This window comes from Dermacentor albipictus, chromosome 1 (assembly GCF_038994185.2).
Source record: "Dermacentor albipictus isolate Rhodes 1998 colony chromosome 1, USDA_Dalb.pri_finalv2, whole genome shotgun sequence".
Classification (NCBI taxonomy): Eukaryota; Metazoa; Arthropoda; class Arachnida; order Ixodida; family Ixodidae; genus Dermacentor; species Dermacentor albipictus.
This window is the reverse complement of record NC_091821.1, coordinates 122,171,568-122,197,285: the sequence shown is the minus strand read 5'-3', so window position 1 is coordinate 122,197,285 and position 25,718 is coordinate 122,171,568. Positions and strand designations below refer to the sequence as shown.

The window sequence follows — 25,718 nt, the reverse complement described above, 5'->3', positions numbered from 1 at the left end:
CGTGTCCCTCATGCTCCCAGCCAGGGCCTCGGTCACATCATAGCGGGCCAGACAGAATCATTCACTGCAGGGAAACCCTGTGCGCCAAACGGCTTGCGTGGAAGGTTATCGCTGGGCTGCGCGCGCAAGCACACGTACGAGCATATGGGACTGTCGCCTGCTTGACAATCACATCACGTTCCACTCGACGTGACTGGTCTTACACTAACGAGACAGATAGAGCCACGGATAAGAAAGCGCGGTTGCCCGAGGTCACGCAAGCCGATCGACGGCACGGTCGACACGCGCAGGAGCCGCCGTTTCCCCGTTTGACTAATCGGCTCGCTTTCTTGAGAAGCAACGAGCCGCTCTGTATCCTTTCTGTCCGACCCACGGGCGTCCTTCGCACTCGCCTAATGGGACCAGGCGAAAAAGAAGAGGGGCACTTGCGCACTTGTCATCTTGACAAACAACATATTCGCTTGCGGAAATCCTTTAAAAGTATGTAAAATAAAGAGAGGAGAGACTACCTAACATCGCACATCAAGAACAAAAGCTATCGGTGTAATCTTTAAGTAGAGAAGGAAAGGTGAAAGACCCCCTGCAGTTACACTCGGTGAACATCGTCCATGCAACCTCGAGAAAAAACCACCCAGCACACTGTGGACAATTTTCCGTGACAATGGTGCGAACAGTGCAAACATCTATGCACTAGACATGCAATAGGTGTCCTCTTCGTGGCAGGCGTGTTTCCAGTCGGGCATGCCGGGGACAGGCGTCGTGCATGTTGGAGTGGCTCCCAGCACGACTGCTTCGTTTCGCCACAAACACACCACAGCCGAGCGCCACTGCCTTGACTGCTCGAATAATTGAATATCTGAGAGGTCTCGTTGGCTTTTCCCCTGCTACATTTCATTGGACACGTGAAATCTCTACAAAAGTTAGCACATGTAACAAATTCAATTTGTTGACAGAGTAGAGTATCGATAGAGTTCCATGAGCCTTACTAACCAGCGTTAACGAGCAAGAATTTAGTAGCTTACGCAGGTGGGCGTTTGGCGCTCGGTCTGTCGCGTAATCTGGTGCGACGAGGCGTCGCACATGGGAATTCACAACCCCGTGCAGACTGTGGATGTCTGTCTACCTACCTTTTGACTCTTTTTCCCTTGTATTTTTCACCGCCTTCAATGCCTGTCCAATTGACTCTGCAGGATAACGGGAAGCACAGCACTGACGCAAACTTGACAAGTTCAGGGCACTTCCTCCACTTCAGCGCTTAGTGCACCGTATTTTCAGATTTGGCCATGAGCACTCCACGCCGCGTAACGAGCTATCAAATTCATCAGTCAGCTTGATAGCGCAACATGCGTAAAGCAACCGAAACATTGTTCCCCCAAGGGAGGCAAAATGTTGAGTGCTGTACTTGGTGATGCGGCGAAACCCCGTTGCAGCGGACTAGTCCGAACCGAGCTAAACTCTCACTGCATCGCGAGTTAATATAATCTTGAGCGGAGTCATCGCAAACTTGCAAATATTAATTCCAGGAACAGCATCGCTTCTTACACTCACACGCAAAACGCTAAATAATAAATCACGATAACTATTATCACTCTCCAGGCCTCTATGTCAGCTTGAATGCGCTATACGTGGTAAACGGTAATAGGTAAAATAGGTAAACAGGAAGCTGACAGTCTGGAAACAGTGACTAGGAAGTCGAAGCTGAAGTGTGGGATCATCATCATCATCATCATCATCATCATCATCATCAGCCTGGTTAGGCCCACTGCAGGGCAAAGGCCTCTCCCATACTTCTCCAACAACCCCGGTCATGTACTAATTGTGGCCATGTCGTCCCTGCAAACTTCTTAATCTCATCCGCCCACCTAACTTTCTGCCGCCCCCTGCTACGCTTCCCTTCCCTTGGAATCCAGTCCGTAACCCTTAATGACCATCGGTTATCTTCCCTCCTCATTACATGTCCTGCCCATTTCTTTTTCTTGATTTCAACTAAGATGTCATTAACTCGCGTTTGTTCCCTCACCCAATCTGCTCTTTTCTTATCCCTTAACGTTACACCCATCATTCTTCTTTCCATAGCTCGTTGCGTCGTCTTCAATTTAAGCAGAACCCTTTTCGTAAGCCTCCAGGTTTCTGCCCCGTAGGTGAGTACTGGTAAGACACAGCTATTTTACACTTTTCTCTTGAGGGATAATGGCAACCTGCTGTTCATGATCTGAAAATTCCTGCCAAACGCACCCCAGCCCATTCTTATTCTTCTGATTACTTCCGTCTCATGATCCGGATCCGCCGTCACTACCTGCCCTAAGTAGATGTACTCCCTTACCACTTTCAGTGCCTCACTGCCTATTTTAAATTGCTGTTCCCTTCCGAGACTGTTAAACATTACTTTAGTTTTCTGCAGATTAATTTTTAGGCCCACTCTTCTGCTTTGCCTCTCCAGGTCAGTGAGCATGCACTGCAATTGTTCCCCTGAGTTACTAAGCAAAGCAATATCATCAGCGATTCGCAAGTTACTAAGGTATTCTCCATTAACTTTTATCCCCAATTCTTCCCAATCCAGGTCTCTGAATACCTCCTGTAAACACGCTGTGAATAGTATTGGAGAGATCGTATCTGCCTGCCTGACGCCTTTCTTTATTCTAATTTTGTTGCTTTCTTTATGGAGGACTATGGTGGCTGTGGAGCCGACTATAGTGGCTGTGGAGTGTGGGACATGGCTTACAGTAGTGGCTCGTCATTGGCGAACTCCAAAAAGTCAGAATTTGTCCCGACAGCTGCTCCGCGAGGCGCGTTCATGACTGGTGACAGCACTGCGGACGTTATTGGCATTTAATGCACTAGGTTTGCCCGATTGAGCTGTTTACTTTAGCTGGGGGTTTTCGCCACAGCAAGCAGAAAATTCAGTTGGAATCGCCACCTTTGTTTACAGTGAGTTGGGCTGTACCATAGACGACTTTTCAATAACGCGTGTTTCCACTGTATAGCGACACGCGTCCTTTGCCAACAGCATTTACGGGAAGACACACGTGCATGTAGCTTAAGTACGAAACATGCACGCAGTTCGCGGGCTGTAATCCCATTAATTTCACAGTGGCGCCTTGTACACTGATCCAACTGCAGAAACATTATGCACACAAAAAATTCTGCAAACACCAGAAAATTTCAAACGATAACATCTAGAAACAATGCGAATACCTCTGAAAAGAGCACACCAGATGCGACGATGTTAAAACATCCTAATTTGAACCACCAATATATGCGTGCAGTATACGAGTGAATGTGCCGCGACAGCATTTCGATGGGGGCAAAATGCAGACACCTTTGTACCGTGCACTGGGCGCACGTTAAAGAACCCAAGACGGTCGAAATTAATCCGGAGTCCTCCACTACGGCGTGCCTCATAATCAGATCGTGATTATGGCATGTAAAAACCCAGAATCAAATTTCTTTTAATTACGAGAAAATGTGTAAATTTTACGCGAGGCGCTTCTTTATATTGACTAATGTTCGCTCTGTTCACAGGAACACCGGTAATGTATAGCGATACTGTCACATTGATTTAAAAAGAAATCGATTGCCTTGACCCATAAGAGTTGTTGCGCTTAGCCAACTTGGTGAGAGGCTGCGTCTCAGAAAGCTAGCCATGTGCGAAGCAGGCAGTTGACAATTACATAAGCAGCTCCTCCTATTCTAACCTTTTATTTCCACCTTCAGGACGAAATATTGTCACGTTGCAGTAACGGTCAAGAACACAGTAACAGAACTGTGAATGTGGGCGAACTCATGTCCCCAAGAGCGAGTGACATTCAGAGCACCATAGCGGCGAGCACAGCCGGCGATCGTCGAAAATCTGATTTGCGGGTCAAGCATGCCGGTTTATACATGACTCTTCGAAAATTCCAGCATAATCGCTGGTGCCCGCGCGCTTTCCAGAAAGTACTACACAATTCCTGTGGCGCATACAATCTGATTACGCAAGGTTCGGTGACAACATAAACAACATATAGAATCAACGATAACAATCGAGTAAGTTGGAAATAATGCCAGCGCGTCTTGCGCTGAGCAATAACATTAGGTTGCCAGCGGATGACATGCAGTCCCCTTAAAAAGGATAAGTACACGTGTACAGCTAAGTAAATTAAAATTAAATTGTGGGTTTTTACGTGCCAAAACCATTTTGTGATTATGAGGCACGCCGTAGCGGGGGACTCCAGAAATCTCGACTACCTGGGGTTCTTTGACGTGTACCTAAATCTAAGTACCACGGGTGATTCCTCCCGCGACCTCGTGCTTAGCAGCCTAACACCATAGCCACTAAGCAACCAAGGAGGGTGATACAGCTAAGTAGCTGCATGGCATGCTCCAGGTGAATCTGTTCTTCGTATACAATACGACAGCGACTGTTATAAAGTATGTCTGCAGCACAGATCTTTCAAGACAAAACGCTTGCACCGTGACCTAGATGGAGCACGCTGAGCCGATGCGCTTGCAAAAGAGCTCCGCGCGCATAGCTTTCCTAAGCAGCATGAAGCTGAATTGTAGCACAGAACGTGAAAGTCGATGTACATGCACAAACGGCGCTTTTAGTCAGCAGGCAGACAGGTTTCACTTGCTACGCGGGGGAAAAACAATGAAAAAGAATAAGCCTAGCATGCTCAGATACCACTGAAAGATCATCTTGAGAAAACAAATAAATGAAAACAAGATCAAATGGGCTCAGAGCTAACGTTTAAAACTGACTGCAGAGCTGCATGAGGAAGCGTGTGCGTGCCTAGACGGGTGGCTGAACAGAAAAGCGAAACAATCCTTCCGTTGTTTAGTGACTCCACACGAAGCTCGGGCGCCACTTTGCGATTGGACAAAAGGCCGCACGTGCGTCACACAGAGACAGGCACACCCACACACACCTGTCTCTATTGTATGCCGTCTTGGTACGTCTGGCTACTGTGAAAAGTAATGAGCCAACGGAGGCAGGCGCTAAAATAAACTTAAAAAAAAGTAAATCTAAAAGGAGATTTCGACGCGGTACCTTAATAAAAGCTAATTGCGCTCGCCAAAGTGACACGAAAGAAGAGAGGAAAAAGGAAAGCGATGCTTTCGGACATGCAGAAGGCAAAAAAAAAAAAGTCTGCAGAATACGAAGGCATGGTGCCCTCAGCAGAAGAACCGGGCAGTAAGTGAAAAAAAAATGCAATATAATTTTTTGTGACTGGCAAGGCCACTGCAGGAGAAAAAAAAGGAAAGAAGAAAAATGAGAAAAATTATGGGCCCCACATGCCAAAACCACGACCTGATTATGAGGCACGCCGTAGTGGGTCACTCTGGGTCAATTGTGACCACCTGGGGTTCTTTAACGTGCACCTAAACCTAAGTACACGGGCGTTTAAAAGAAAATGGACCTTCGAAACACACCTATAGGCTGCGGAATCAGCTTCATATTTCGTTTCTTTCAGTTTGTTTTCATTGGCGAGTGTCGGTTATGTCTTTCATTACGCTCCTTTCTCACCAGACTAGGTGCCTTTATTTCAATGTTTAATTGTACAGGTATTGCGAACGTGTCTCAACTTATCCACTGTCACACGCTCCGATTTTACATGTTTCTAGATAAAAACGCGCATTAGCTGGTGTGTAGATGGAAAACGCCGTCAAGAAATGAGGAAACACGAAACACTTCCAAGATAACGGCGCAGAGTCGTTGGCACAGAACCAACCCAAGAAGCAAGGAATATTGCTACATCTCCTCTAAATCGCCAATTTATCGCGCGTCGTAAGCGTTCCTAAGAAAAGAAACAGGAAAAGGAGAAAGACAGCAGTGATCCCTATATAAAAAAAGAAGAAAGAGAGAGAGAGAGAGATAGAGAGAGAGAGAGAGAGAGAGAGAGAGAGAGAGAGAGAGAGAGAGAGAGTACTAATCAATAGTAATTTGTGGCTTTCCCTTGTCTCCCATATTTAACGTCAGCAGTTCTTTCAGTGCGTCCGCAATTTTCCCAGTAAAGAAAAACATATCAGTGAGCAGGGGTCTAAGAATGAACTGTTCTTCAACGTTACTCCTTGCATAGCTCTTTCCGGGTATTTGTGCGCGTACCCGAAAGCACGCGCATGCACGCGCATGCACGCATTCACACGCAAGAAGAAAGCGAAAAAAGATCTGCCACAGTGTCTCGAGGTCACGAATTCGATCCCGGCCACTACGGCCCCATTATAATGAAGGCGGAACGAAAAGAAGAAGAAAAATAGAACATTCATGTACCGTGCATTGGGTGCACGCTAAAGGCGTGGTCAAGAATAACCCGGAGCCCTCCACTACGGCGTGCCTCACAATCAGATCGTGCGTTTGGTACGTGAAAACCCACAATTTAATTTAATTTAAGCACACACAAGAAGGTGGAATTGGCCGATGGATGTCGATTGGCAAATAGTTTACCAAGAGATCGCTGCCGTTTTTGTCTGCCAGCCGCATGTCTGTGATAGGTGGACCACATTTCGTAGCCAACTCTGCGCTGATACGCAATTCGTCAGTGACGTGTGTTCAGAACACAGACTGTTTCCCTATGTCGCAGCAGGCCAGCCGGAATGCGAAGTTGGAATAACGCTTTGCCACGGCATATGGATGACGTAGTGCGCTACCCCTGGTACACGGTATCGGCTTGAAATTTCAGTCTTTCTGCGAGGGAAATCCACTTTGTTGAATATTAAGCGTATGCTATACTAGCTCCGCAGCTGGAACGTATATGATATTTTATGTAATTATTTTATACCGACATCAAAAAGGATTATTCGTGTCATCGCACCAACGGGAACAGTGGCAGTTCAAGAAATTGGGAATATCTTTCTTGGGTTGGTCCTGTGCCAACGACTTTGCACCACTACCTGGGACGGGCTTCGTGTTCTCACATTTCTTGACGGCGTTGTTCACTGAGACACCACTTTGTGCCCGTTTTGATGTATAAACGAGAAAAATTGGAACATGCAACAGTGTATCAGTTGGGATGCGTTCGCAATAACTATAGAGTTAAATATAGAAATAAGGAAATCTAGTCTGGTGAGAGGGGAGCGTTATGAAAGATATTCGACACTCGCCAATAATAAAATAAACTGAAAGAAACGAAACAGTCGTCTCACTGCGAAGCCATACGCGGCTTGAAAGGTCGAATTTTCGTTTCTCTTTTCTTTCCCTCTAGCTCCTTTGCGAGTCATGAAAAATCAATTACTAATTCTTTTATTTTGCAAATATATAATTGCTGTACACTTATGAACATCATACATATAAGTATGTCATAAGATATGTGTAGCTGATCTTCGCATGTCGTCAGTCGGCACACGGAGCTCAGTTTAAAATTTCAGTGCGGTCGAAGAAAGGGGGCTGCGATAAATGCACCCCGAGAAGAATAACTCTATGCGGCGATGTGCGTGCTCACGCCGAGCCTGAATGCCCATTGAAACGTCCAATTATACATGAAAAGCATTTTCGTTTCATTTACGGCAAACCATTGGGCAGAATTCGTCATACCATGCAAGGCGCAACGCTGGCCGTTGTACTCAGCAAAAGTATCATCCTCATGCCGTGTCCACGAGCGTCGACAACGACTTTCATCCTTTCCAAAATTAAAGTTGAAACAGTAAGCTAATATATTCTGATGTAACATCAAGCTAGATGCAGCTGATACTGCATGTCAGGCGCGTAATCGGTATATTGCCGCCGATTTTATGCTTGTGAGGGGTACAGTTGCATCGTCACCGCGACGACGAAAAATGAGCGCGTAGTACATTTCAAATGCAACCAGATGACGTGGTAATCCACGATGAACAGTGAACGCGAGGAACCGCCGTGCGATTTGAAATATGTTTATGAGTGCTTATACCGGGGGCGGGGGGAGAGCTTTGATTTGAACAAACTGGAGAAACGGACTCTCTGTCCTCGTACAGGGAGGTGCTGACGCGAGCATGTGTCCACGCAATCAAATCAAAGAAGTTTTTCGGGTTCGTAGCAGGCCCTTTGACAATGAAAACCAACTTTAAATGTATTTCGTCCCTTACTGCGGGGTCTGTAGAGGGTCTAGGCACTTTGACAGTCGGCCGACACGAGGACGATGTCAGTTCCCAAGCTGCGTTGCCAACCCTGCCCCAACCAATACTACTTGGTTGGCCCTGACAGATCTGGCCAAGTTTGGACTTGAGGGATTTTTCACACTCAAAACGCCTGCGCGCGTGCGCCCGCCCGCCCGCCCGCCCGCCCGCCCGCACGCACGCACGCACGCACGCACGCACGCACGCACGCACGCACGCACGCACGCACGCACGCACGCAGAGACGTAAAAAGAGACTAGGCTACAAGTGGAGGCTGCACTAAAGGGACGCCAAATATTAAGTAAAGCTGTAATACTGAATTACGCTTCAGCAATAGCAAAAAAAAAAAAAAAAACACTCCGACGGGACAGAGGCTCGGTGGGGTGTCGACGCCGCCATGGAGTTCCTGCAGCATCACGCCGTGGCGTCATAAATTTTGACGGCGCCTACTTGGGACTAGCTATTGTTTATTAATTAAGAACGATGACATAGCATAAGAAAGGAAGCAACGACTCAATCTAGCAAGCTTCGAGAGTTTTTCCTTTGCCAGAACGGTCCTTATAGAGGAAAGTGCTTTGAAATCTGTGACGTCATAGTGAAGTATGGGCGCTGAGGTTTTTTAAATTTAAAATTAAATTTAAATTTAAATTTAATTTAATTTAAATTTTAAATTAAATTTAGAAAAGGGGGGGGATCACTTTGGTATTCATTTTCTTAATTAGTAAGGGGGGCAACCTACTACTAAGCTTCCTATCAAATGTATGAAGATAGAGTTCTGAGACAATACTTTACAAGCCTATAATGATTTAGTGTTGGTCCTTGGTGTCCCTTTAACGCTGCACGCACCATTTATGAAGCTTTCTTCATCGCAGCCTCATTTCCGTAGTTCGCTTCATTTGTTCGACAGAACAGCTTCCGAATGAACACTGGAAATATGATTGCTCTGTTCGTAAGAAGTAAATTTCTTGGTATACTATTCAGCACCAACGATAGACAACAAAGTCGAGGATTCAACAAGACAGCGTGAATGCTCTCGCGTTACCATGCTTTCGGTGTTTTTTTATTGTTTTTCTTTGCGTGCGCGGTTGTTCAGAATGAAAGAAAAATAAATAAATAAATAAAATAGCTGTTGGGAAAGGAGAGGGAGAGACAACGAAGACCGCGGAGTACGTAGTTTTATTTGAAGCAGCTTTAAATCATGTACATCATAAATTGCCAGCCTACAGACAGAGATTGAGAGTCAAGTTTGTTTTTGCTGTGCTAAATACATTAAGAAAGCTGTCATGGTTAGCAGCAACTAAATTGGCAAAGAAAAAAAACGGCCTCAAATACTGTCGCGATCTGCTCCTAAAGCGTGGCGTGCCGGCAGATCTCAGTACAAAGCACCTCATAGATTATATGCATATCTGCTCCTTTTGCAACGAAGCAATTGAATTTTTTTCGATACCAGCGTTTAGCAATCGAGTGTGGCTTGTGGATGACGGCATTTCTTACGGGCCGTTTACCAGTTTCACCACAGAGATTTTCCGGCTGTCTGTTCTGCATACAAATGGGTAGTGGGGAAACAGTAAAGCGCTTCATAAAGAGAGAGAAGGTAGCAAGTAAGGGATAAAAGTGGATGAGTGCAAAGGGTTACATCTTCAGCATAAAGTGTCTCCGCGGGGTTAAAGCACGCACTGCGCTCACTAAATGATGCAACAGTTACTGATTAATTGTATACGCTTAGGAAGATTCAGCGTGTTTTTCAGAGTATGCATGCTAAACAATTTCCTTTCGTAAGGATCGTCCTCAGCCGGATGTTCAGAACACGCAACACCACGCGATAACATCGCATGAAGAGCATTTTAAGCATTCGCCAAATGTGCCATGCTGTTTTTCAGCCTTCAAACCACATCAATACGGATGCATTACCGCTGCCTTTCTTAATTTGTTCGCTGAATTCTTGAATACCGGAAAACGACAAAGCTGTGGGGAAGAACTCCATATATAAGTTCCGTGGTGCATAACAATTACGTGCTATTTCTCTATGGTACCAAGCGAGTTTCTCTGTGGTACAAAGAACAAAGAGCAGTGTTTGAGTTGTACACGGTACTCTGAGCTCTAAGTTCTCGAAACCCGAGGCAGTAAATTTCGCGCGCCTAAGAAGGTCAGAACTGTTGCAACTCAAATGAGAGGCACAAGAAATTAAACAGTGGCTCGACCATCCTTTCTTGTACTGTGTACTTGTATCCCTTTTGCACGCTTGAATACTGTTTGATGGCTTTGCCCGGTGACGAACTTCTGGCACCGAAAACACGGCGCAAAAATCAATGGAAATGAATAAGAACACTTACTTTGGATAACTGTTGCCGGGTGTTGGACAGTACAGCTGGTTGAGCCTTCGGATGCAAGGATACCCCTTGAGGATTTCTGCTTTCAGGTCCAGAGCGCACAAGACCAATAGAAGTGCCAATGTCAGCTGAAATGAGCCACCGAAGGTATTAAATTATGACAAAGCAGTGAGATATGAAGTTACTTGCAAGGTGTACGATGCATGCGCACGCAACGCACTTTCTTAGCCACGTAGTAACAGTGCGGACAATACTGAGAGGTCAACGAAGGTTGACTAGCAGTTAAGCAGAAATAACGCTGAGGGAAAACAACGAATCGCCCAACAAAATATTGCAATAAACACACCCTCGTACACTCAGACAAAAATGCCGCGAGGTGAAAAGCGTGCTGCAGCTTGAAACTGAAGGTCGTGATTTATACTGACACGGCACGTTTTGCCTAGCAGGCATCTGCCTCGACGTACCGTATCAGTATTTTGCCACGACATTCCATCATTCAAACTTCAAACTTCGTCACGGAGCGTTTCACCACATTGCAAGAGAAGAGTGCAGTGCGATGGGGGCCGAGAAACACTGTGGTCATGTCGGCATTATGCTATACGGAGCGACATGTGCGAATTGATGCCTTGGGATTTCTCACAATTGTGTGCAGCATTTCCTGTTTATAGAAGGCCACAAGATCAACTGAAGATCATTTTTGTGTATTGTGCTAGTGTTTTTCCGCGAACTTCCAGAAGTGTCGTGAGAAGATTTTTTACCCCTGGAACAGGCGCTACGGCGGAGAATTGCGCGGCCTTCACGGCCAAGCTTAACGCACCTGTTGGAACCTCACGACCGCCATCACCACCACGCAAGCGAGCGTCTGGGACCTCGATAACAACGTTCTAACCTATAGACCAAAAACGTAAGAAATGACCATGGTATGCGATGTGATTAATGAATATGGCCACTCTGGCATAAAGAACAGAAAGCTATTAATCACAGACTTCATTGAAAAGAGCGTTTTGAAACGAACTAATCACAACACAATGACAAATCAATAGGACAACGCCAAGGCTAACTGCTTTGTTCACCGGAAAACAGTAGATGTGATTCAGAGGTGCCACCGCACAGTTATGACAAAAGTCGCCGATGTTTTGAAACAAGTGGAGAGGTAGTTGCGAAGTCTATTGCAGTCTATGAATTTCAGACAATGATCAAAAATCAAAACAGGTTTGTATAACAATCAACATAAAAATATTTGTAATATGGTGCATCTTGCGAAAGAAGAAGACTTCATGATTCGAGGGCAGATAATTCCAGTATCATGCATGGGCATGTTGCCATAGTGGCATCCCAAGTAACGCCTTCGTCGACGCACTCTTAAGGGAGGAGCTACATATTGAGAGAGTTACTTGCTGACATCGACTACGACAGGATCACATCAACCCCAGGCATACGCTGACGACTGGCCTGCAAGGAGTCTTACAGTTAAGCGAGCGCCCTGTCGCGTCTAAATAACCCGGTTCGCCGAATGTTCCCATGAAATCTCTCCTTGAGCAACGGCACGAGTAAACACATCGGCCCCGACTAGATGCTCTGCACTCAAAGCGCGATTCAGCAACCATCCACCAACCAGCAACCAGCCTTTAAGGAAACCATGCAATGTGTTCCGTGGTTAGTGTATGCCACATTTCTCTTTCCTGTACTACTCATCATCACCTTTCGTCACTATTTTTTGCTCCCTTTCCGCCTTCCCCTGTGCAGATTAGCAGGCCAAAGCATACTAGCTCAGGACGAGCTTTCTGCCTTTTCTCCAATAAATTATGCTCTCTCTCTCTTTCCCACCAGCAAGCTGCTATCAGTAAGCTACAAGTCACAGGATGACAAATAGCTACATGACATGAACCACCTAAAAGAGCCGTCAAATTAACTAAATAGTGAGTATATCCTGGTTTATTCACGGACCTCGAGAGCTGGCAACTTTCCTTTTCATCAACTCAGAGGCATTCATTCTCACTGAAGTCTTAATTACTTTTCTAGATGGTTAGGACGTTGAACGCATTACAATGTAATGCGTTATATGCAATGTAATGCGTTCAATGTCCTAACAATCAAGAGCAATAATCAAGACTTCGGAGAGATTGAATGCCTATAAGTTATTCGAATAAACAGTATGCATAGGCATAACATAATTATTCGCGATTGGAGAACGTCCATTCTCACTGTCCCGCTTAGGAATGCAGCCTTTTCTGAAAGACAGAGTTCACGCAAACCAAACAAGCTCTGCGTGTGCACCGACTTCATGATGTCTGCTTGCTTCTGAGCGTGCTGGTGGCGTTTTCTTAGAACCAGGGACTAAATGGAAGCAAGATGCTATCCTTAAGGTTGGGGACAAAAACCAGACTTAAGGGCGCGCGCCAGTCCTAATTCCGTATAGGTGAACGAACGCGTCAGTCCAACATTCTTCCCTCTAATGTCTTTCAAGGCTTCATCTCTGGTAGCAACGGACTCCGACAGCGACTACACTGCTTTCACCAGTCCTACCTGCAAGAGAAGACTACGAAATACGTCACCGGCTGGTCAGTTTTTGACCAAAACGTCAAGCTGTAAAGAATAAAAGTTGTGAAGGAGCCATCGACGATGATTGTCAATGTAAGCGAATAGAACGAACGAGCGAACGAACGAACGAACGGACGGACGGACGGACGGACGGACGGGTGGACGGACGGGTGGACGGGCGGGTGGACGGGCGGGTGGACGGGCGTCCGTCCATCCGTCCGTCTCTCCGTCCGTCATTTCCGTCCGTCATGTCCGTCCGTCATGTCCGTCATTGTCATTGTCAACCCTCTTGTCATTTTTTTCCCGCTTTCTTTCCTTCTCTCCTTGATCTTTTTCTCCCCACTCCCCTTAGTGCAGTGCTGTTGAGGTGTCCTCATTTGTGGGACAGTTACGGCACTGCACTTCTCTCTTCCTCTCTCATCCAAAATCACTACACAATTGACGGGGCAGAAACACTTCAGGTAGTTGTTGAATAACAGTATATGGAGCACGTGCTTTCAGCCTGTCCTGTGCACGTGTGTAAGAAGAGAAACTGGTCTCTTGTGGATGCAGCGGCTGACAAGTGTCAGGGACTGAATTTTCCATTTTTCACATCACCCAAAATAAACAGTTTTGCTATAGCAAGTGATATATTTCACTTCTTGCAAGAGACTGTTCTGGGCTTGCGCCTTTTCAACTGCCGCATGGTTCTGTATCTGCGTCTGCATATTCCTCTTCTGCCATCATCCTTCATGGTACCTTCATATACCCTCTCCCCTCCCCCAGTCTAGAATAGTAACGTATATAGCGCCTTCGTTCAGGCGGCCAATATTTCCACCATGCTGATGTTCTCTCTGTTTTATTTCTTTGTCCCTTCTGTTCTCTTTTCTATCGTTTCCTTTTTTTTGCCATTTTATTTACTAGCAAGAGGACATATATCGTTGAATTTCAGGAAAGGAGAGTGCTGGTTTCCACGTCAGTCTATTCAAGCCGCAGTTTCACGTGTACTTGACATTAAGCGAACCGTCCTGAGCCAAATTAAGAGCACCATGCCCCCAGTGTCCTTGCAATAAAGAAAAGGGAAAAAAATGTTACAATAGTATATAACCACGTGATACTGGCACGGCGTCCTAAGGCGGACATTATCTTCCAAGAGGTTTGGGCTCATTGGATTGAAACAATTCAGAATGTGAACAAAAACATTCACCGACGAATACGATACTGCGTAGTGCGAAATTTGAGCGCAGCACTATACGTGTGCTCATTTCGCGATATATTGGTTGGCGCAGCCAATCCCTCTTGTACGGCCCATTGCAAACGGAGCGTCGTTCGGCGCGTCTGCCTCGCTAATCGGGAGATCGCGACAGGTAGCGCGTGGGTGACACGTGGGCGCGATTCACAGCAGTCGCCGCGGACAGACCTTCGCTCATGCAGTGCTTTGTTTCCGTATATGGTATCGGTGGACGCGCTCGCCGCATGCCATCGGTGAACAGACGACGGCGCGGTACTCTGCGTCACAGCCGGAGAGTTAGCTCCATGACAAAGCATGATGGCAAGATACACGTAAGCTGGTGCATGAGCTGTCAGGATTGGGGGCTCAATCCCTTCGTCCGTGGTCCTTTGCCAAGATTGGAGTACGGCATGAATTCGAAGGTAGCTGGCCCATGCCGTCGTCCAACTTATTTACGCTGAGATCGTTGATGAAGTGAAGAACTGCTTCTCATCGAGAACGAGGAAAAAGGGGTTTATTTACAGAAATTAACTCAGTCTAACATGACTGTTTGAGAAAAAGAGTATTAGTCCAACAGGACTGCATGAGAGAAGTGACTCAGTCTAACATGACTGCTCAAGAGAAGTGTCCAACATTCGCACAACCACAGTTTTTATACACTCGATCTGCCGGTCCTACGACGCGGCGGCTGTTCGTTTACACATCACCAACTCGCAGCTGCTCTGAAGACCAGTTTACAGACACAAAGGCACACACATTCCGTACACAGAGGCAACCGCACGGGGTGCCGTTCCGGGAAACTGTCGTTGTCGATCGCGCGTCGCTCATTGTTCCGAGCCACTCCGAACCGTGAGAAGCACAAAAATAAGCCGTTCCCGCGGCAGCTTGACCAGGCGGGTCAAATCAGCTCCGCGTGGAATCATTGTCCACACACCGAACTCGTCCCGTCACAATGTCGAAGGGGCTGGAGGGAGGCGGCGGATTCCAGCGCAAAGGTCGCTTCTTTGAACGCCTCGCAGCTGCAGCGACGGAGAGGGGGAAGTGCGCGTCTTGCACCCCTTGTCGTAATCGGGTGGCAAGGTGGCAATCTTGTTGCGCAACTCGCCGTTCTTGACAGCGCCTCCATGGCCCGAAAAGTCTCGACTGTCTAGCGCTGACAACCGCTAGGCAGGAAGAGAACGGCTGCTGGTCAAGGGGGGGATTGATGTCTTGGCTCGCAGCGACCACCTGTGCATTGATGTCACCGCCCCAAAACATCCAACAAGGACAGGCAACTGCAAAATGAACCCCACAACACGGCTCTGCGCCGAGATGACGTGCATTGGCTCTCACTTTAAACTCGCTAGGCTTCAAAAAAAACAACAACAACATAAGTGCAGAAGCAAACAAAAAATGCTGCATGTTGCTATGCCAATTTCTGAAGCAAATTCCTGCTGACAAATTCAGCAATCATGGAGGGAATCCTGCTAAATGAGAGGGGATCTTCTTCGCTTAATAAAATTAACACTAGTAACCCTAAAATTTAGGCGGGACCCCCAAACGCAGAATTCAAATTAGCCTGCTCAAACCATCCGCATTGCTATGCAACTTTCCCTTCTTATATCTAACGGAGAAGTTGTACTCTTGGAGAGTGAGGCTCCATCGGAGCAAGCGGCCGTTTTTGTGTGACATTTGATTGAGCCACGTCAGAGGACAGTGGTCGGTCTCGAAGATGAACTTCGCTCCGTACAAGTAACACGACAACTTCTGGGCGGCCCAAACCAAACAAGCGCATTCCTTCTCTGAAGCGCTGTAGGCTTCCTCTCTTACATTTAGTTTACGGCTGGCGTAGAGGATAGGATGCTCCTCGTTATCGTCGCCGACTTGACTAAGTACCACGCCCATACCTCTGTCGCTTGCGTCGCATTGAACTATGAATTCCTTTGTGTAGTCTGGCGCGCGAAGCACAGGGCGAGAAACCAATAGCGTCTTCAAACTTTGGAAAGCGTTCTCTTTGTCCTTATCCCAGTGTACGTTACTCGGTGCTCCCTTTCGGAGGGCGTCTGTTAATGGATTTGCCAATTGCGAGTAATTCGGAATGTACCGTTGATAGTACCCCACAAGTCCCAAAAATGAACGAACGTCCGTTTTCGTGCGCGGCTGAGAAAAATCTCCAATCGTAGCTATTTTCAGCTCAGCCGGCCGTCTCATGCCCTGACCAACAACATGGCCCAGATAAGTAACCTGCGAACAACCAAACCTACACTTTTCCGCTTTCATCGTTAAGCCGGCTTCCCTCAACCGTGAGAACACCTGTTTGAGGTGCGATACGTGTTGTTCCCAGCTGTCCGAAAAAATGGCTACATCATCAAGATAAGGTAAGGCGAACTCCTGAAAGTCTTTTAGGACAATGTCCATTAACTTAGAGAAGCTAAACGGCGCGTTCTTCAGCCCGAAGCTGAGTGCGAGAGGGCGAAAAGTGCCTACAGGCGAGATGAATGCAGCATAGCGGCTGGCACTTTCTGAAAGGGGAACTTGCCAGTACCCCCGCACGAGATCTATAGTTGAAATGTATTTAGCAGCGCTAACTCTTTCAATTCGTTCCTCAATGTTTGGTATCGGGTACAGCTGATCCCTAGTGATCGCATTTAACTTCCTGTAGTCAACACACGGACGAGGGTCCTTGTTAGGGGTTTCTACGAGTATTAGCGGTGACGTGTAGTCACTCTCAGCGGGCTCAATAACTCCCAACTCTAGCATGCGCTGTATCTCTGCCTCCATAATCTCTCTCTGTCTTGGAGACACCCTGTAAGGTTTTGATCTTACTGGTTCGGTAGAGGTCAGCTCAATTTCATGCGTTATCAGTTCGGTTCTACCCGGCCGATCGCTGAATCTGTCGAGATATTCCCCTAACACCCCTTTTAGCTCATCTAGCTGCTCGGGTCTTAGAGCATGCGAGCTTACCGAGTGTTCTACTACTTCTTCTAGGCCGATTTCAGAGTTGGAGGTTGCCCTATCCTCCTTAAACTTGGTACCGATGCCATCCGGCTCTTTGACAGTATAGTTAACGACTCCGCTCCGCTCTACATACGGCTTCATCAAATTACAGTGATATATCCTCACTTCCTTCCTGCGACCGGGCATTCTCAAAGCATAGTTAGTTTCTGAAAGTTTGTGCAACACTTTAACGGGCCCGTCCCAGTGAACTTCAAGCTTGTTCTTTCTTGAAGGTTTGAGGATCATTACCTGGTCTCCGGCGTTAAACGTACGAAGCCTCGCATTCCTGTCGTAATAGAATTTGGCGTTCTTTTGAGCTAGTGCCATGTTCTTTCCGACTAGTTCTTGGGTTGCGCTTAGCCGTTCCAGTAAATTTAGCACGTATTCAACCACGGTTGGACTCTCCCCTCTTTCCTCCCACATCTCTCTTAACATTCTCAGTGGAGAACGGAGTGTCCTCCCATACACTAGTTCTGCTGGTGAGAACCCTGTCGCTTCATGTGGAACCGTTCGCAAAGCAAACAAAGTTGCCGGCAGACAGTTCTCCCAGTCCTCCTTGTGCTCGTAACAGAGCGCACGCAAAACTCGCTTAAGCACCGAATGCCACCTCTCTACACTGTTTGACTGAGGGTGATAGACAGAACTGTGTATTAACTTTACCCCGCACTTTTGCAAGAATGTGGAAGTCAGTGCGCTCGTGAATACTGACCCTTGATCTGCCTGAATTTCGGCTGGAAACCCAACTCGCGCAAACACTGTCAAAAGCGCGTCTACTACTTCAGTGGAGCTGAGCTCTTTCAAAGGGATTGCTTCTGGAAACTTGGTAGCCGGACACAGCATGGTAAACAAGTACCTGTAGCCTGATTTTGTTTTTGGAAGAGGCCCTACCGTGTCTATTACAAGCCGTCTGAAAGGCTCTGTTATTAAGGGCACTACCTTCAGTGGAGCTTTCCAAGTCTCTCCTGGTTTACCAGAACGCTGGCAGGCGTCGCATGATCTTACAAAGTTTTCTACATCTTTGAAACAGCCAGGCCAGTAGTATTCCATAAGCAATCTTTCCTTTGATTTGTTTATGCCTAGGTGGCCGGACCACCCATTTCCATGACAAAGACTCAAAAGGTCCTCCCTATACTTAGTAGGTATGACTAACTGATCTAAAATCTTACCCTTTCGATCTCTGTAATGCCGATACAACAATCCTCCTCTCTCATGTATCGTTACGTTGCGCCTAGCAATGCCTTCTTTAGCTGTGTCACGTAATTTAGCTAAGCTCTCATCATTCTTTTGCTCGGCTGCCAGTGACTCTCTATCCACGCGTAAGAGTTGATCAAAGTTCTTTGAGGCCGGTGATAACAACGACCCTGTCTCGCTTGTGAGCGCGTCTGCTTGCTCTTCCTGCAGGCTAGAACTCTGACACTCTAGTGCTACGCTCTCATTGAGCTGGTCAACTGGCAGGCTCTCCTCAACTGTTCTTTTGTCCCTCGGGCCTAGCTCGGATTCGGGTATTGAAGCTATCCCCTTTTCTGCTTCAGCTGGAGGAGCTTGAGCATTTTCAGCCGAAAGCGCCGCGATCTTACGAGCTTGGCCTCGGGTCAATGCCTGTACTATGCCCTCTCCCAGTTTGAGCCCTCTGTCACGCAGTAACTGATTCGAACGATTCGAAAAGATGTAGGGATACTGCAGTGACAAAAATTTGGAAACTGCAGCCTCAGTCTCTAGCTCCCCGAATGGTCCACTGATTTTGACTTTGGCCATGGGCAGACACACGCTGTGTTCTTCTACAACCTGTTTTATCCATGCTACTTCTCCGGTGAAGTCATCTACCATCACGTAGGACGGATGGACAATGTCCAGCGTGGCGGCACTGTCTCTTAGCACTCGGCATGGTTTTCCATTAACTTGCAGGTCGTGGAGATATGGACTTAAAAGTTCCATATTCTCATCCTTTTCCTCCACGTAGGAAAAAACTACGCTAGGCTTCTCGCAGTTTACAGCTATATGTCCCAGTTTGTGGCATTTGTAACAGCGAATTGGTCTAACAGATTCGAATTTTCTTTTCTGTTCTTTTTGTGTGGTTTCTCCGTTAAGTTTCTCCTCGCTCTTTTCTGCGGGCTTTTCCGCCATGTCTACAGGCTCTGATCGTCTAGTTTGCGCACCCCTTTTGAACGGAAATGGTTTCCGCGGTCCATTTCGACCGTCCCAGTTTCCCTCCTCGGCGTTCAACTTTCTACGGGTTGCGTACTCTTCGGCTAATTCAGCCGCCCTTTCCACAGTGTTTACATTACCTCTGTCTTGCACCCACAATTTCACAGCTTGGGGAATGGTTTTGTAAAACTGCTCTAGACACATGCATTCAATGATCATGTCTCTGCTGTCGTACGCTTCCGCGCTTTTAAGCCACTCGACTAGGTTGGCCTTTAAGCTATATGCAAACTCCGGATAGCCCTCGCTATCTTTCTTGCCTGTGCTCCTAAACCTTTGCCGAAAAGCTTCGGCTGAAAGGCGGTATTTCTTCAGGAGACTAGCCTTAACTTTTGCATAATCATATGCATCCTGCACACTCAGTCTGGCGATTACTTCCGCCGCCTCACACGGCAACATAGACAGCAACCGCTGTGGCCATGTACTCGGGCCGAAGTTCATCTTCTCGCAAGTCCTTTCAAAATTGCATAGGAACAAGCCTATGTCGGTCCCGACCTCAAATGGCTTTAATAGCCTGTCCATGCGGTACGATTCTGCCTCACTTGATCGTCCCAGAGCGCCTTCACTTCCTTGAGACATCTCCAAACGTTTGCTTTCAAGTTCCAGTTGCATTTTTCTTAACTCGCGATCTTTATCGCGTTCCTCCCTTTCTTTATCGCGTTCCTCTCTCTCTCTATCCCGTTCCTCTCTCTCTCGTTCTTCTCTTTCTTTTTCCCGTTTCTCTCTCTTTTTGAGAAGCTCCAATCCCATTTCAATATCTTGCTCACTGGCCTGATTGGAAATTAGCTCCAATAATTCCGATTTGAGCATTTCCTTGCGTACATCTAGGCCCAGTTCCTCACCAACAATCAACAACTCGTCTCTCAGCAGTGTCCTTAACTCCATGACTGCTGCTTTACTGCCTTGATTCTGCTCTCTAAATCTAGCTAGGAAAACACAACCTATCTAACACACAACAATCTAGCTTCCCTACTGTTCTAAACAGAACAACCACAAAATGAAGCCTAGAGAGTCAAAGCAAAAACCAAGCACTCACCGCAGATACAGCACCATGTCGCAAAGTCCATCTCACCGCTGTCAGCCAGTTGTCAGGATTGGGGGCTCAATCCCTTCGTCCGTGGTCCTTTGCCAAGATTGGAGTACGGCATGAATTCGAAGGTAGCTGGCCCATGCCGTCGTCCAACTTATTTACGCTGAGATCGTTGATGAAGTGAAGAACTGCTTCTCATCGAGAACGAGGAAAAAGGGGTTTATTTACAGAAATTAACTCAGTCTAACATGACTGTTTGAGAAAAAGAGTATTAGTCCAACAGGACTGCATGAGAGAAGTGACTCAGTCTAACATGACTGCTCAAGAGAAGTGTCCAACATTCGCACAACCACAGTTTTTATACACTCGATCTGCCGGTCCTACGACGCGGCGGCTGTTCGTTTACACATCACCAACTCGCAGCTGCTCTGAAGACCAGTTTACAGACACAAAGGCACACACATTCCGTACACAGAGGCAACCGCACGGGGTGCCGTTCCGGGAAACTGTCGTTGTCGATCGCGCGTCGCTCATTGTTCCGAGCCACTCCGAACCGTGAGAAGCACAAAAATAAGCCGTTCCCGCGGCAGCTTGACCAGGCGGGTCAAATCAGCTCCGCGTGGAATCATTGTCCACACACCGAACTCGTCCCGTCACAATGTCGAAGGGGCTGGAGGGAGGCGGCGGATTCCAGCGCAAAGGTCGCTTCTTTGAACGCCTCGCAGCTGCAGCGACGGAGAGGGGGAAGTGCGCGTCTTGCACCCCTTGTCGTAATCGGGTGGCAAGGTGGCAATCTTGTTGCGCAACTCGCCGTTCTTGACAGAGCTCAAAGCGCGCTAAAGTGTGACAGTATTCTACCATATATAGACACTCCGCTCTCTACACTGCTTCCTAATCCGTGATGCTTATGTAGAAGTTATGTCGCCCTCGTTCTCAAGTTCCCCGAGCAGCACCTGTTTTTACCAACACAGTCCTGACCTGTGGTTTCTTCAAATATCAGTAAATGTATATGTAGGTATGGTTGATGTCTAAAGAATAAAACGTCATGTGTTTGCTTTACCATGCATTGTTAAACATCTAAAAAAAAATTCAAACCAGCCTGCGATTTAAAATTTCGCTCTTTGTCGGTCTATACCCCGTATTCGGAAGTAGGTGCAGCAGGGTTTCTGTTAAGGATGAAGCCGCGCTAACTGCAGCCCCACGGCTCCGGAAGGATCGTCATCACAAATGTCGCGTTTGGTTACTTGCTATGACCTATCAAAGATTACTGCATTGAGGAATACAAGGGTCACCGGCGTTTATGCCCTGCGGTAACTAGCCCGATATAAGATTACACTGCTTAATAACACTAATTTATATTCTTATTCCAAATTCGCTGCACAGCTAATTATTGCTGTCACAATTCCGAGTTGTCATAAAACGCAGACTCGGTAGGCTTGGCCTACCCTTGTTATGTGTTTGCGTATAGTCAATTACGCTTCATGGTTGGCGCATAAATTACTTCAATATCTCGATCACTCCCAAACCAGAATTTTAACAAGCCAACCATCTATTTGTCAACCAGTTTTATGCAATCCACCTCACTGACGGAACTACAGATTAAGTACAGGCATGTGAATAAATTCGTCAACTGTTATTACTTTTACCTATGTGTGTTGCACGCGGGCCCCCATACACACTCCCCTATGGTGGCGGTAGTGGTGGGTTGTAACAACAGTCGAGTTTAGCCTGGCGATCAAGGCCGGCAATATTTTGCTTTGCCCGAGCGTCTCTTACCACATCACTTTGGTGTTTCACCGCATGTCTATCAGACCAGCCTCTCTTAAAGATGTAATAAGAAGACGTGAAGCTTCTTCGCGTGCTATAATTGATCTCTCACATATGCATGCACAGATACGCGCTGAAGTTTTGTTAAAAAGCGTAGCTGCAATACATTTATACGAGCGTTTGCTAAGAGTTATTAGTAGTGCGGATTATTTTGCGTTTCTTTTTTTATTTTCGCCTATATTCTGGCTGTAATATATTAATTACTACATCGTCCGGCGATGTACAGTGACATTATGCAGATAGCATGAAAGCTAGTAGTAAACTCTCAGCGGCCTTCTGCTCATCGTACACACGTCGCTACACGCCACCGCGAAGTCGGCAGAGATAGACGGTGCGCCGTCGTCGCCTGGAGATGGCGCGAAGTCGGTAGTAGCTGCCACACGTCCATCTTTGACCAGGAGGCAAATAGTGCAGCCTTCGGCGGTTGAGACGCGAACAGCGGACAAACGAAATGAGCTGCCAGGAACTCGAAGTTTCGTCGGCAGTGGTAGGGCGGGGGCCAAGTAGGGGGAGGGTCCCAATATCAGCCCCTGACGATAGCGGCGGCGTATAACGCGACCACCAACGTGGTGGAAATGACGCGCCTATTGGACGGAGCAGCGGCAGTGTTCGTCAGCTCCAGGTCCCGCGTGAAACCCCGCCGCGAAGAATCGATAAAGACGTCCTCTCTGGGCCACACAATGGGTCGCGAGCGGGGACCGGCGGAGCCGCTGTTTTCATGGCACGCGAGGAGACCACACTCGACGAGGTCAGCGCCGGCACCTGCCGCCGCTGGCCGGGACACATCGCCCCACACGTCCCCCTCGGAGGAGCCCATAAACGCGCCAGTCCTCGCGTCGTTTCAGACACCGCGTTCTTTATTTTTCCGGCTGCCCCTCACGCGCCGGTCGAGACGTCTTGTTCCGCCGGTGGCGAGCGCGTCCTCCGCGGCGGAGTGATGCGACTGGGATGCGAAGCAACTACCGCGCCTTCGTCAAACAGGAGTTAACAAAAAATTCCACGCTGTTCGAGTGCAAGAAAGGCCCACGCATAAGAATGGGAGTAACATGGGGGAAGCGAGGAGTGGCGGGGCCAAGCAGCACGAGAAGTCTCCTCGCCCGACCGCTCAGATGATTATCGAGGCCTCTTCGGCGCGCGCAGCAGTGTTCCTGATGGACGGAAGTGCCGCGTGCCTCGGCAGCGATCGGTCGTGACCAACGTGGAATGTCCCGGCCGATCGGACGACGCGCGCACGAGCGAGAGCGCCTGTATACCGTTCACCCGCGGTGAATGGCGGCGCGCTGCGTTGAACGCAACTGACCACCGTTGTCCGAAATGCCAGCCAATGACACGAAAGCGGGCCCCAGAGCACGGACAGCAGCAGTTGTTGGAATGTAAACATCAGTCGCTGAGAGAAGAAACCACGGTGTGAGAGTAAAGAGCCTGTTTGAGTTGCGGCTTTATTCTATGTGCTTGCCTATGGACCTCGAAGCGCTGTGCTCCGACCAGTGCGCGGTGCCTGAGGGGTTCACGAACCAGCGCCTTCTTTGTCGTGTACGGCTCTGAAGCCACGGCAGCCAACTTTCTTCGACCGACGTGCCTGACAACTTCAGGGACGCTTACAGCAGGACAATGTAGCTTTAGGGCGCAGTAGAAAAAGCGAGAGACACCTTGCAGTCAGTGGTGATCGGAGCCTTTCGTCTTTCATTACGAACAAATAGTACTGCACGAATGAATAATATGCGGAATGTCTGCAATGGCTTTTTGTGTCTGGACAGAAATTTATTCAGATGCGGGTTCGTTTTTTTTTTTTTTGAGCGCTTAGTCGACGAAAATGAAGTGCAGCAGGCATTTTCTCTGAAGAGAGCGCATATACATTTTTCTTTATTTTAATGGAGGCGTGCAGTAGCGACCTTCTCGTTGTAGCCATGCAAATATAATTGGGTTGTGCAGTCGACGCATGCTTCCTCTGAATGATACTCCGCAGAAGACGTACATTGACAAAATGCTGCCTGTAACCTACGGCCTGTCATACATGGACCAAAAGAAGCATTCGTAAATGCCCCAAAAACTACTCTCACGAGGCTTTGCTCTGGCACTGGTCGTGCCGCCACGACCCCCGCTAGAGCGAGAATAAGGGGATCCGAAGGACTCGATTTGTTTTTGTTATTTATAAGCGAAAACAGGTAATAAAGCGAGATCCTTTCTCTGTCTTCTTCGTCTCATTTCTGCATATGCAGTTATATCTACGACTCGCTAGAATATCTTTTTTTTTGAGCAGTGGCACATTTTCCTGTTCACAAATTGAAAAGCGCATAAGGACAAATGACGCAAACGGGGAAAAAAAAAACTACACCCAAAGTGAAAATTCAGTCTCCGCGATGTTATATGTTTGTTTTCCCCTTTCGTTCTTGACAGTTATTTTTATATGAGCATTCATATGAGACCAGACCGTACGATTTCTTCCAGAAACACGTTACCATGGAAATTACCAGTTAACATTTTGCATGCTCCGCTCTATTAATCAATTAGTGCTGATAATGGCGTTTTTCGAAAGTAAGAGTGCGTTTTCTAAATGTTAAGAACGACGTTTGCGTGCTTAATCCTATTCGCACGCCAGCAGAGGTGTGCGCAAGATGGGCGCAATACAACTTTTCGCGAGATCATTAAGCGGGCGGTCTGTTTGTATTGAGGTCTGTTTGTATTGTTTGTTCCAGGCGCCCGAAGAGCTGCCGGCCGCCCGCGCATCGGTGTTCGAACCCACGCGGCGAAGGCACCGGCTCGCGCGCCGCCGCCCCGGACGGCGCGCGCCTTTCCTTCAGGAAGACCGCAGGGCAATGAACGGGACAGAAACGGCGCGCTTGCCTCTCACATGGGGGCAGCCAATGGGCAGTGGCGGTGTTTTTTCACGGTCTTCAAGTGAGGCGCATCGGAGGCGAGGATGCCACAGTGGACACCGGAACGGCCGGCTGCGAATGGAATGCCCGTCGAGCGTTCTAGAGGTCGTGAGAAAGCGCGACCCGCGGAGGGCATGCGCCCCAAGCTGACCTCGTCCGCCCCTCGGCTACACGGGGCTAATGAGATGCCCCGCGCCGCCGCCGCTATCTCTCGCTTATTTTTTTTTTTTCGGCCCGCTCCTCGACGGCCTCTGGGGGGCTCCCCCGCATACGCCACGCGGTCTGCTGCTGCTGCACCCTTCCTGGCTTCTGCTGTTGCTGCTGCTGCTGCGGCTTCCAGGGCGCGCGCACTCGCCGCTCTCTGGCCAGAGTGGCTGTTGCGCGCACCTCACGCGCGTCGCGCCATAAAAACTAAGACGGTTGTTCCGCGGCAAGGAGGTAATTCTAGCGCACGGCCTGAGTGTCGCAAGACGCCGAAGATTCCCTCGCGATTTTCGTTAAAAAGAGTACTAGCGCGACCGGAGTCCGACTGCGGATTCGCATAGGTGCCCAGAACTTGACTCACTTCGAACACTGTTCGTTCATTTATATTTCAAGGAAGAAGACATATTACATGATAGGAAAAGAGAGCTTCAAATCACAGTTGCACACAACTAAAG

At 47.9% G+C, this 25,718-nt stretch overlaps 1 protein-coding gene across 1 annotated transcript in view; it reads right to left on the bottom strand.

Moving 5' to 3' along the window:
• The window catches only part of LOC135904820 (protein spaetzle 3-like), a 109,478-nt gene that overhangs the window by 6,704 nt on the left and 77,056 nt on the right, over nucleotides 1–25,718 (bottom strand). The window contains exon 2 of the mRNA XM_065435801.2: nucleotides 10,401–10,525. Coding sequence (XP_065291873.1) covers nucleotides 10,401–10,525 — 125 coding nt within the window. The remainder of the gene's footprint in view (nucleotides 1–10,400; nucleotides 10,526–25,718) is intronic.